This window comes from Miniopterus schreibersii, assembly GCF_964146895.1.
Source record: "Miniopterus schreibersii genome assembly, chromosome: 1".
Classification (NCBI taxonomy): domain Eukaryota; kingdom Metazoa; phylum Chordata; class Mammalia; order Chiroptera; family Miniopteridae; genus Miniopterus; species Miniopterus schreibersii.
Genome location: NC_138101.1, coordinates 175,598,329 through 175,612,151, shown reverse-complemented (window position 1 = coordinate 175,612,151; position 13,823 = coordinate 175,598,329). Strand labels below are relative to the sequence as shown.

The window sequence follows — 13,823 nt, the reverse complement described above, 5'->3', positions numbered from 1 at the left end:
AGAACACATGCTATGAAATACTCTTGCCAGGCATCTAAAGGAGGCAGCCTACAGAAAAAAGGAAGTATTTTTATAAGGAGGAAAGTGATGTTCAGAGAGAGAGCTTGGAGAGCATCAAAGCCCTGTCCTCTGAAGTGACACTAACGTGGAATTACTAAAAGGAAGTATTTGGAAGAGATAACCCAAGTCCATTTTGGGTCTTGCACTGGTTCTTCTCTCCTTTGTTCATGGAATTCTACATCCTGTGAACTTGTATTTTAGAAACAAAGTCAGTTTCCCAACCCCAAAGATTCCTGGTACTCTCAAAAGCAGGATATGATAGAAAAGGTCACAAATTCGTTCCTGGAAAAAACAAAGGACACAACTCACTAAAAGTGACAACAGCTACAGTAAGGAAGGTTACCAACAAGCCTGAAGTTACTAGTTTTGGAAATGGAGGTGACAGTTCCTGTGAGGGCAAGGAGTAGGATTATTTAATTCAAAGCAAACAAATAAACAATGTCCAAAATAAGAGAATAAAAGCTCCCAAAGAGTGCTCTTAGTAACCCTGCAATGTGCACCAACTATATTGTTTTCAGTGTTAAAAGGGAGCAATAACTCTGAACTAAAACCTGATTACCCGATCAGCAACAGAAAAAAAAAGGCAGAATAACTATAAGACTCCTATTTCTATCATAGTTTTTCCACTATAAAGCAGACCATCACATCATCCAATGATGTAAAAGTCTAGACACTTTACAAAATTCCTCTTTTTAAAATTTATTTTTTGTTATCAAAGAGAATGTCCAGAAACACGGAGTACTAAAGAATCTGTTCATGGCATTGTTTTATAAAAGTTCCTGATGGAGTGGAGATATTTTATTTTGATGTATTTTCCTTCATTATTAAAGGTGAAGTAAATGGACTTAGGCAATTACTTAAAAAAAATTCCAGACAAGAACATCCATTCTCATTCTGAATCTGCTGACTGGAGTGAATTCAGTGGTTACAATAGCACCACTGGCTAAGAACCCACCTCCCCACATAGGGAGCTGTTCAAGTCTTCCCCTTAGGCCACAGGTCTCTCAGAGATAGGCACCATGTTTGAAGTCTCACACAAATGTCTGTGTCACTTAAATTACTCAATGTGGCAGTGTTTTTCTCATGGAGACATAATCTTGAAAGAAAGGGCAAAGTAGAAAACAACATCTTTGCATGTTATATGTGAGTACAGTGGACTGTGCAGGGGTTCTGGGCATTGTAGCCCTTGTTAAAGAGCAATTCCACCAACAAAGCATCTGTCAGTTCTCAGCTGCTCCTGGTGCTGAGGGTGTCTACTCATTTAACCGTGTGTTGTTAGGTCAGGGACTTCTTCACCCACTGTTTGGCTCAAACGGCTGGAACTGAGTTTGGTTGTCCTTCTGCATCTTCAGCTTTATTCCTCGGCCTCAGGATATGTAGGGTACTTGACTGTTTCTATCTTCTCTCGGACTTTGTAGGAGGGATAGAGGCCCGTCCTCCCCAGTTTCCTGTTGACGCCTTTAGAATAGCCATCCCAGTGATTGCCAGCCACACCAATGATATCTCCAGGTTCCATGGGAATTTCATCTGCAGTTCGAGGTTGGTGAGGATAAATGGCAACCTGGTTGTGGGCATTTTGGCCCCCAAAATAGTAGATGTCATCCAAAGAATGGAAGTTTGCAGAGGCATCAGGATGCAATGTTTGCATGATTTCATAAGCGACTCGACAGACCTTGGGAAGGAATGAAAAAAAATTGTTAGTATATGTAAGATCCCCCTCAGAGCAATCTGAAAGCCTGTGGCCAAAGAGACCAGAATTAGACTAGGACTAGAACAGAGAGGATGAGACATAGTACATTCTAGTCACAAGTTTTCAGTCCATTTGCTCTCAGGTGATGGTACAGCACACATCACTCTTCATCTCTGTGCTTGTATCTTCAACATAAAAGATTATTACAGTTAAGGTCTCTGGGAGAAAAAAATATATAGCACAAAGTACTTTAAGAATATGAATCAGTTAATTTTAATAAACATTTATTAAGAGCCACACCATACTCCATGCTGGGCACTGGTGGTACAAAAACGAGTAAGACTTAGTTTGTGCCCTTGAAGAATTTAAGGTTTAGATTAGGATTATAAACACTTTACAAAACTGCTGCTCCCTTTCCTTCATTCAGTGTTAATTAACCACATACTCTGCTAATTTGGACTTTGTCTCAGGACTCCTCTCATGAAGTTCATGTAATTACTGACAATCAATTAGAACTGGCAAGTGAGCTAAAACATGCCTACCATTTCTATTCTAAAGAGTGTTAAGTGTGCTGTGTAGATAGTAGCATTCTAGGACTGAAATAAGATGGACTAGCCTTTGGGGAAGATGCATCTACCTGATGCATTTAAGGCTACTTAAAAGATTCCTCTGTCCAAAGGATATCTACCATGCCCACTGGATGGGTGGCAGCTGAAATTCCACAGCCTGAGCTTCATTCCTTGAGCTTAATGCTTGGTGATTAAGTTAAATTATAACTATCTTCATGGAGGTATAACATTTTAAGCAATTAATAAATACATTTATTACAGCACAAATAGGTCGCAGAAACTCTTCTAAGAATAGGTGAAGAAAGAAAAGAAATACTATCATTTTGCTAATACTATCCTTCCAATATACTCTGTGAACAGAGAACTCAATGCAGGTCAAATTTTCCTAAATCTCCAGTTGTGGTTATCTCAGTTAATGGTGTTTTATTGTCCCTATACCAACAGACATAGAAGTAGACACAGAACCAAGACAATGACTTTGCACTGGAGTCTGTTACTTCAGCAACAAACTCATTTCATATTGGGAATGTCATGGTACAATTGAGAATACTGGTAGAATACTGAGACTACAATAAAATAAGCTCAAAAAGATTTGGAACTTGAACTTTAAATTCAGCCAAAGGCCCACACAGGGCAGGCAGAATCAAATGGAGACTCTGGAAAGGAAGAAGTTAAATAATTAAAACAAAGCAGCTCTAATAGTAGCAAAGTTACAATAACAATGACAGAGGCTAATATTTAATTAGTTTTTGCTGTCAGATATTGTTTTTAGATATTATCTAATTTAATCCCCTCAGAAGCCCTATACAATTCTATAATGTTCATTTTACAGATGTCAAAGGTCAATTAAGAAATTTGCCCAAGGTTACACTATTATTAAGTGGTAGATTCAGGTTCTGAACACAGGCTGTCTGTATATGCTTGTTTGCTGCTAAGCATATTTTCTCTTATAGACTCCGTTCTGTGTGTTCAGATTGCAAAACCAGAAAGATAAAACATAAGGCCACGGCCAGCCTTGGGCAAGCCTGAGAGTCTTCTTTTCAGGGCCTGTCCACACGCTCTTCAATCATCTCTAGCCAGAAATGCATGACCCTGTATTGACTGCCCTTGGGATGACCACAACGCCCACTGGAGATGAACCCTAATGTATTTCCTTCTCTCCACTATTAAATATCTCACTCTCATAGAAACAACATTACCCTCAGTCCCACACCCTAGAAACCTTCTTTTGGGGAAATAATCCTAATTATCAGTTTATGTTTTGGTATCAATAGTTGCTGATGTGTTGTTAGTCTGCTGTATGACACATGTATTTTCTTAAGCCAAAGCAGTAACGAATGACAGAAATTTCAGACACTGATAAGGTCCTTTGTTCTTCTCATAATGGTGATAATGATAGCAGCTGAGCTTAATGAGCACTGATTATGGTCCAGGTGCTGTTTAATAGTGTGCTTGCGTGCAACTGTATCAACTCAGAAACTCACAAGAACCCTATGAGGTGGCTACTATTATTATTCACATTTTACAGTTGAAGAAACTATGCCACAGAAAGGTTAAGTAAATTTCCGAAACGTAAAAAAAAAAAAAAAAAAAAGGCAAAGCAAATTAAAAAGGAGCTAGTAATTGGCAGAGCTACAATTAGTATTCTCTCTGGCTCTCAACCACACGCTAAATTGCCTTAGGATAAGTACCTACAGCAGTGCCTGCCACATAGTGGGCACTCAATAAGTATCTGTTGAATGAATACTGCTCCATGCATAATATCAGCCCAGCAGTGGAGATGCAAGTCCACAGGGGATATTTAATACTTAAGATCCATATATAACACTGAGTAATTACACTGTTTTCTTTATATTAACCATGGGACAATTTACTGCAAAAAGCTACAAAGATTACTATAATGTTGATGTTGGCATTTAATCACCCAAGGCTTCCTCTCTGGGCTTTACCAATCCAAATCATGTGGCAGGCAAATGAGGGCTTTCACCTGATCAATACTCAGGTTTGACAGGTAGCATGACTGAGAGGGGCAAACCCTTTAGTTTGCAAAGCAGTGGCTGGTCGCATCTTGTATGTTTTATTTCATTCTCTTTTGACATGGCATTATATCATTTTTAGAACACCACTGAGCACACAGTAATGGGTAAGAACAAAAATCCTAACAAAGGATAAAATACAGATATGACTGTATTAACTGGAGACATTTTCGATTGTCACAACTTAAGGTGGGGGTGCTACTGGCCAGGGATGCTGTTAAGTATCCTACAATGCAAAGGACAGTGTCTCACAACAATTTATGTGGCCCCAAATGCCAATGGAGCCCAGGCTGAGAAACCCTCGACTACAGGAACAAACCTTAGGTCCACAGTCTAAGCCCACAGAGGAGGTGGTACATGTGGGAAAGTGACTCTTGATTCACTCATTCTAACAAAAGGCATTCAAGAATGTGGGGAGGTTGTTACTAGTCATTTGTACCTGTTGACCCAGTAGACACGTAGCCAGACTGTCAAAACAGTTGAGAGAGACCAAGTAGTTATAACCCTTCCCCCCCATCCTTGAGAATGGAAAAGAGAGCTCCTGAAAGACAAGATTGTGACCCTAATTAGGGACACACATCAGCAGTGGATGCCTTTGTGGGATCTTGAAGGCTGAGGAAGTTTTCTCTTCTGACCAGGATTGCTGCCTGTGTGACGCCTGTACTGTGTAGCTGGCTTTTTGGGTAGTAAGTTGTATTCTTACTCCATACTGAAGAAGCTCATACAGCCTTTGCTGGGGTAGGTATCTTTCCAAGAATCCTATCGCCATCCCACTGTGACAATATGCATTGTCACATGATGGAAAACAGTCCATTTCTTTATACTCTCTGAAGTCTATTCTCATGAAAATGATGTGGCTTTCTTCACATTTTCTTTTCTCAACTTCTTTTAAGCTTTTAGGCATATATTATTCTTGCATGATTTATATTTTTTGGTAGTAATTTCATGTGAGTATTTTGCTTACTAGATTCTGGACCAGGGTAAGATCTGTATCTTCATCTCTTTTGAAATCCCCACTACACCTAGTATAATTCTGAGCACAAAGAGTAATTTAGCGGATTTTGAATGAAATAGCCAATAATATGCACATAAATGAAAGCGCGTAATAAAATTCACAATAAATATTGTTATGCTGATATTCCATTGGGAAATAAAAGACTGCTTGGACCACTCATAAAAACACATACACCTAACCAATAACATAATTATCTGCAACAATTAAACTCAAAGAACGATTGTAATACGGTATTAAATTAATGAAGTTTTCTGCTTGGTAGATACGTATTGGACTTGGAGAGGAATTACACTTACTCTTTCTTATTTTCTACAAAGCACTCAAGTGAGGCACAGTACTGAGCATTTAAGTCTCTCAGTATCAGTGCACCGATGTGTAGAAATGGATGGATTCTGGTTAAATATTGACTGTGTGCAAAATCAAAAAGTATTAAGCAAGCTTAATTACTTGTGTTTCTGCTAAATGCCGTGAACAACTCGAGCACTTTAAACAACCCCAGTAGCTGGCTTCAGTGCAGATGTATTCAACCATTGCTTGCAAACAACTAAATATTCAGTGCACCTAAATAGCTATTTTGGGGGGGAATTTTCTCATACTTTCACAAAAGGGATCATTCCCAAATATTAGGAAAACTGTACCTGAACTATGATAACATTAAAAACCCTCACAAAAAAACCAAGAACTTCCTGACCCCAATTTGACAAAAAAGTACTGGCCTCTTAAAAATACCCTACTATCACTTACCTGGGATGAAAAAGTACACACTAGGAAGTCTGCCTGGGAGAGAAAGTGTATATCCAGAATCACACCCCGAAGTGAATTTTCTGTGTATCGATTGTGTAGCCCAGCTGACCAAGAGATAGAATTATCACTAATAAATTCATAACTGGGGTATCTGAAAAAGAAATAAATTTATACATAGTCAATGAAATCAGTCTTCTATCAGGAAGTAGTATCCTATCAGCAGGAGGCAGACCTGCTCCTTTGACCAAGAGTTCTTATCTTTCTAACAGTAAAGAGAACTTTAAAATTATGACATTCAAGAGAGTAGTCAACAAAGTATCTTTGAATCCACAGTGGGAAAGAAACCACTCTGGAGTGCCTGAATGTTAAATGTCATTGGAATGCCACATAAAATACACACCGATACATCAAAATGTCCCTTCTCAATTCATGAAAGAGTTGAAAACAGAAGGCTCCTATTTTCTTTGTATTGAGTGACCTCTAAGAGGTTTTGCAAGCTGCTTTCATATTTGGTCACTGAGCTTTTCCTTTAGAATATAAATATCATGATTAAACTTCATTTAAAATTTTGACTCAGAATTTGCAATAATTCAGGCTTGTCCCCTAACCACCATCCTTGAAGCACTATCTTAATAATTAACGGTAATGCAAAACCATTCTAATACATTTATGAAGGCAAATTTCCTGTAGATGTCCATGCAAGTAACATTTTGGTAGTCTTGAGATAGGATATTTAAAACTATTAAAACAGGATGTCTTTAAAAATCTACCACATGTTCAAATGATTCTACTCTGAATTAGAGGTGTAATTATACTCTAGTAGAGAGAGAATAAATTTTCTCAGTGAATGAGGTAGATCTTCAGAGTTAAAATGCAAACGATGGGAAGTTACATGAAAAGGAAATAATTGTACCTACTTTATATAATTTTATAAGCATTAAATAAACACATTAAGCAATGTGAAGTACTCAGAAGAGTATCTGACATGAAGTAAATGCTCAGTAAATATTGCTTGTGACTGTTAAACACTTTCCCCCAGACTTCCATCTGGTTTCAATCCTTCCTTTAGATCTCTGCTCAGATATAGCCTTATCAGTAAGCACTTTGGCAATTTGTATCCCTTTTACCTGCTTAATTTTTTTCCATGGCTCTTATTATCATTTGACATAATATGTATTTACTGTTTATTTACTGCCTGCGCCCATTCATTTCCCTCCCCCATCATCCCCAACTGAAGAGAGGCATTTCATCTATGTGTTTTTTTCACTCTATAATTCTCATCACCTATAAGAGAATCTGGGATATAACAGAGGATTAGTAGGTATTTGTTGAAAGAATAATAGTTCCTATTTATAAACCCTGAAACATTACCCATCAGTTTATGTGTCTATATCCACAGTACTCCCCCCAAACTGGGACTAAGCCTAATTCTTCTTTGCATCACAGCATCTAGCATTCCACACAATGCTATGTGAATAAATACATGAACAAGTGAGTGCCATCTATGTCTGGGACTTTTTCCTAATCCCCTAACAGCTGCTTCGGATTTCTCTTCATTTCACAGCCACCACGGAGCTTTCTCTCATTGCCTCTAATAACGACTGTGAATATAAAGTCTCTGAGCACTGTTTCAGACTGGTGGTCAGTGTTCAGATCCATTTGGCCTCATTATTTTTGACATTTTGCCCTCTTCAGCTCTGAAACAGGGAGATGAAGGAGATGTCACATTTGTTCTAAGAAGAAAACAACCAAAAAGACTTTTAATGTGATTTCTGCAAAGCTGCACACCCAGGCATGGGGCAGAAACAGCAATAAATAAATATGAAAAGGCTGGAGGGTGGAGGAGAGGGGAAATTGCTAAAACACACCAGCAAAGGTTTTATCCTTGAATAAAGACTGATTTTGTCATCATGGTTTGGATGCTCAGTTAAACAAAGAAAAGAGCGATCCGTTTACTGAGAAGGGACCCTAACATTATTGCCCCTCTTAACTTAAAGACCTCTCCCTGGAACCAAACCAAAAGGGCGCCCAAGGTTCCTCAGGCCTTATCTCTATATGCAAAAGACCACTTGATGAAGGGTACTGAGAGTGGGGAAAAAAACAAAGAAACAAGGTGAATTATGGGAGAGGGAGAGTTTACACCTCCAATAATGAGCATGGAACTTTCCGTACAAACATGTTTCTTTTTTGTCTTTTGTACACAAGTATGTCAGCAAAGCAATTCTTCCACGGTAAAGTTGCAGAGGTTGGTAATGATAAAACGTATTTTTTTCTTCTTCTACCTCATAAAATTTTATTTTTACATCACCCGCACAGGGCTACCTTGAAGTTATAAACTAACATCAAATTTTCTTTTCTGAAGTCTATCTCCAGATAGAGGGAGATACCCTCTTTATGACTCAGAAAATTAAAAGTAAAGGATTTTCAAAGAGGAAAAATATGCATAAAAGGCTACTACATTTATAATAGAATATGAAGGAAACTGCTGCCTGGACTGTTACTAGCTGCTGACGACAAAAAGGATATTCAAGTTTTACTATTCCCATAATCCAAGTGCTACCAACTGTACTACAAGGGTTGCTTGGTATAAAAATACAATGCTGTGTTATGGATCAAAGCTGTAAGAACCTCAGATACTTTTATCTAAATACTTCCAAGTTCAGAAATACAGCTTAAGGACATAATGGGGATAATTTTAGGCACATATCATAGCATTATTTATAAGATTAAAAAACTGTAATAACCTAACTATTCAATATTAGGAGAATGGTCAAGTAAGCAATGGAGTATCCACACAGTGGCTATGGAGTTATTAAAAAAGATGTTTATAATGGTTTTTTTAGTGACCTGGGAAAATGGATCTATTGCTGTATTAATAAAAAAAAAAGTTCAAATTACATAGAATATGATAAACTACTAAAATGTGTAGTGACTGAAGAAAAAAATGTCAAAATTTAAACAGTTATTGCCACTGAGTAATGGGATTATGGGCATTACTTTGTCCCTGCTGGTATACTTACCAACTTCCATATTTTCTAATGAGCATGAATTATTTTGTTAATAAAAAAACGAAGAAAGAAAAAAAAGCGTGTAATGCATTCAAGAACAAATAAAAGAATAGATAAAATTAATTACTTTAGTATTTTTTCAACCAAGTTACAAACTCAGTCTGGTATTTTTAAATGAAGGAGCATGGTGAACAATTTCTACCTCTCTCTAATAAATAGGTCTAGTTATCAAACTGGAAAAGTACTTGTGAAAATTTTTTATTGTGTTTTGTGCCCAAACGTTCATTTAATCCCTCTTATTTAAGAATTACAACTAGATAAGTTGGCTTATACGTGGCTGGTGAATTTCTTGGTTCTTGTTTTTAAGTGTGTGTGTGTGTATAGTCAATAGAAATTTAAGAAAAAAGCATTTTATCTCAGATTAACTTTAATTCTTAGGAGGTAGACATAAGATTTAAATTATTATCCAATGATTTGGAGAAACACCTGCATTATAGTCCTCATTCTAAATTTGTTCTTCTTTCCAACTCCCATTTGTGATATATAAAAGGGACCAAGAAATAAATTAATTAAAGTCAAATAGCTTCAATGATTAATAAAATGCTTTCTGACTAAAGTAAACATAATTCAGTATTTCCTGGGCACCAGTTACTAGAGCTGGGCACTGTGACTAGATGCTTATAATCCAGTGAGGGAGACAGAACTAAGCAAGTGCTAACACTGACAGGAATGAACAGAGGAAGGACACTCAGTCAAGCATTCAAGGCTGATTTCTGGAATAGATGGTATCTGAGCAGAGCTAAAACTACAGTTTTCTTCTCCCCCATTCCCCACTTTCACATATATTTAATATATCCCTTATTTATCGGTAGTCAATAAAGGCAAACTGTAAGTTCATCCAGATCCTATGATAAGTTCCCAATTAGGATCAGCGCTTTATGTGTTTTCATAACACCTGATGTTAATTCTATAAAAGCATTACTCATTCTGTAGAGTGATTGTCTGTTCCCCCACTAGACTGGAAATTCCTTGAGAGCAGAGAGTGCCTTGTTTATCACGGATACCCAGCGCTTAGCACAGTGCCTAAAATATAGGCAGGTTCAAGAAATGATGGTTACTTTTCAATACATACTAGTAGTCCTTCTCCTACTTACAAAACTTATCTTTTGATTCTTTACGTTTCTTTAATGTAACTTCCAAATTCCAGAAATTTTTATAAGATGAAAATTTATATCTTACATATGTTTTCAGTTGCCTGTAATTGTTAGTGAAGATATGAGAGCAAAAGGGCAAGAACCTGTGTGTTTTATTGCTAACAGTCCTGTATAGTTGGGTACTGTGATGGACTGAATGTTTGTGTCCCCCCAGAATTTGTGTTTAAGCCCTAACCCCTCAGTGTGATGGTATTTGGAGATAGGGCCTTTGAGAGGTAATCAGGTTAAACAAGGGCATGAGGGTGGGGTTCTCACAATGGAATTAGTGCCTTTACAAGAAGAGAGACACCAGAAAGTTTGCTGTCTCTTCTAAGCACACAAAGGGGTCATATGAGTACAGAGAGAGATGACAGCTGCTACAGGCCAAGAAACAAGGCTTCAGAATGAAATGTATACTTTGCTGGCACCTCACAATTGCTCTGATGATATTAACATTACACAAGTACACAGTTGCTTGAATTAAAAACCCCCAATAGTCAGTAATAATATTATAACAAGAATCACAAGTCATGGGAATTAAGGATTCCTTTCAACTGAAAAGAGTCCCACTCCCACTCTAGAATCACTATTTCATCTAACTTACTTTGTTTTTGCCTCCTTTAATAATGAAGGGTCATCTGTGGCCAAATATACTCTTTTTTTATCCACTTGCATCCTGCGAGCAAGAAGCTGGAAATGTTCTTCAACATGCACCATGTACTCCTCAATGGGATGGAAGGCAGCTTCTGTTCCCACTTTGTCTGTGCGTCTGACGTGGACTCTGAGGGACAGAGGGACAAAATCAGATTCTGCTGATAATGTTCCAATCCACTGGGTGTTCTTAGGGTACTCAACTTTACAGCCCTATTCATGGTGGCATTATGAACATATATATATTATTGATTTCAAAGGGAAGAAGGGAGAGGGAGAGAAATAGAAACATCAATGATGAGAGAGTCATTGATCGGCTGCCTCCTACATGTCCCTCACTGGGGATCGAGCCCACAACCCAGGCATGTGCCCTGACTAGGAATCAAACATTGATCTCCTGGATCCTACACTGACGCTCAACCACTGAGCCATGCCCAGATGGGCCATTATGAACATTTTAAACAAATTTTTCTTTTATTTTTTGGCCATTAAAAAATTAAATATTTAATAAATTCAAACACACATAACTTAAATATATTTGTATGTTAACACAGTACAAGGGGAATTAAAAAAATAAGTAAAGCCTTTAAAGAATGTTTTCTTATAGAGAAAGTAAACTGGCATATCAGGAATAACTGGGAGAGTTATATTCCATACTAGGCAACAAAATACCAATTAGCCTTCCAGAAAAAACTGGATATAACTTTTAAGATTTTTGACAACAAATGATACCAAGGTTCATGGTTGTTATTACAGAACATTAAATACACTGTTTGAAACGTTTTTGTGCCAAGTTTTCTTTTTCTTCATTTTACCCTGTTGGTCTCTCTGTAACTGGAACCATGCAGAATTTAAAGTTGCCTGAAGAAACCACAGGCCTTGCATGCATTACTCCTGCAGCCCAGTCAAAGCAGACAAACCTTTTAAGGGTTCTTAGTATTTTTATGTTCGTGGAGCCATTCCAGCCCTTTTGTTGTATGCATAATGAATTTCCTTTCTCTGTTTTTCACACTCTATCAAACACAAGCAGATACTGACCTATCTTATCTGTCCTATTTAAGAAAAGCTCCAGAATTGTAAAATTGAGGACACAGAGGTTTATACCATCCTGCACTAAAGAAAGCACCAACTTCTACAGTATTCTCCTCCCATCTTAGTGCTTTCAAAGTGATATTAATGAAAATAAGACAATAGTAATCATAGCTTGTTTTCATAAATTACAACTCTCTTAAAATTTGTGTTTTCTGTATCCCTCCTCTCCCCAAATTACTACACCGCTATTCATATGTGGGAAAAGGCAAAAGGGAGACCTGTTTCCTTTTGGGTCAAGCAAAGGCCAGCTTTTATCATGAATCTGGAGAGGGGGTTTGATTTCATTGACATTACTCTGGCATCTTCATGGCTATTCTTTCCTCTTTGCATTTCAGACTATAGTCCAGACATGAATACTATTATATGAACACTTCTATCATCTTTTCCTTCCCACATCCTTCTTAATCACTGCTTCTCTCAGGAAATTGGAATTGTTCACTGTGCTCCAAAGAGATGAAGAGGGACAAATAAGAACAATTCCACTGGATTTCAGTGAAAATGTTCATGGGAAGAAACACTATTTGATAGTCTGATTTCACCTTGTACTTTCTTTAGCTTTAACATTCGGAATAGGGGTCAGTAACTTCTATACATATGAAGACTAAGACACAAGGGCAGAAGGAGGGGTGGGAGCCATGAAAATAAAAACGAAAACAAAGGAGAGATATAACAGACAGAAGAATCAAAGGAAAAGAAGCGCCAGTGACAGTGACAGAGAGCTACACTAGCAATTGTCTCAATTCTCCGAGTGCTCCTGAAATTAGGACTGCATCAATAATCTGACGAAGGACCACAATGAAATCTCCATGGAAAAATCAGAATGTTAGACCTGTGAAGGATAGTAGAAGTCATTACATTTAATGTAACTCACCTGACAGTTAAGGAAACTGATGCTCAGGAAGACATTTCAGTGAGCAAAGACAACATAAAGCACTTCAACCCAGTCTTCGTAAAAGTTATTTGTGCACCAGACTGATTTTCACTATTAGGTAATATGCTCTTTTGGTCAAGGACTCGGATTTTATTTATTCACAATTACACCAAACAAAATGAATGAATGAATGAATGATAGGAAGACACAAAAATCTAACTTTAGTTTTATGTTAGAAACCTTAAATACCATCTAACCTATTGTTTTGTTTATAACAAATGAGGAAAGGGTGACAATTAATGAGGGCCCATAATGAGCAAGTAAGTTGCCCAAAGTCACATAACTTGCCAGTGGTGGACGCTAGATGGGCCCCCCAGATTCCTAAATCCTAGTGCACTACTGTTTCATTACAGCACACTCACTGTGCAAATAACTTATTTGTCTGTACTATTTCAATTTTCTATACTTGGCCAACTCTCCATACGGTGGATGGTCCATGGAAAATTAATAAGGGTTGCTTTCTGGCATGTAACACTACAGAATATCCAAAGTTAAGAAGGTCCTGGAACTCTGGGCAGAGATTTGCTTTCCTTAGTTTCCTCACCTGTAAAATAATTATCTCTGCCCACTTCACAGGATTGTGTTATAGGATCAATGAGATAATGTAGTTGAAGGTATTTTGGTAATTTAAATACTATACTGTTATCTTTCCCCAGCTTTCAGGATCCTGTTCAAACACTGCAGCTGTGAAGCCTTTCCTGGTCCAGATGGAAGTACATTTCCCCTTCCCTGACCTCTTATAATACTTTTACTGCATCTCTCATGGTATTTATCATGTTCTACCCATATAATGTTAGTTATGTAAGTCTCTTATCTCACAGGCTAAAATGAGTT

General features: G+C 37.5%; 1 protein-coding gene across 6 annotated transcripts in view; it reads right to left on the bottom strand.

Moving 5' to 3' along the window:
• Nucleotides 1-738: 738 nt before the first annotated feature.
• The window catches only part of FUT8 (fucosyltransferase 8), a 180,975-nt gene continuing 167,890 nt past the window's right edge, over nucleotides 739-13,823 (bottom strand). For 5 of the 6 annotated variants that reach the window (XM_081152061.1, XM_081152058.1, XM_081152062.1 and 2 more), the window contains 3 exons: nucleotides 10,920-11,096; nucleotides 6,115-6,265; nucleotides 739-1,732 (listed from right to left, as the gene is read on the bottom strand). In XM_081152061.1, coding sequence (XP_081008187.1) covers nucleotides 1,415-1,732; nucleotides 6,115-6,265; nucleotides 10,920-11,096 — 646 coding nt within the window. In that variant the 3' untranslated portion in view covers nucleotides 739-1,414. The remainder of the gene's footprint in view (nucleotides 1,733-6,114; nucleotides 6,266-10,919; nucleotides 11,097-13,823) is intronic. The other variant, XM_081152059.1, reaches the window with a different exon arrangement.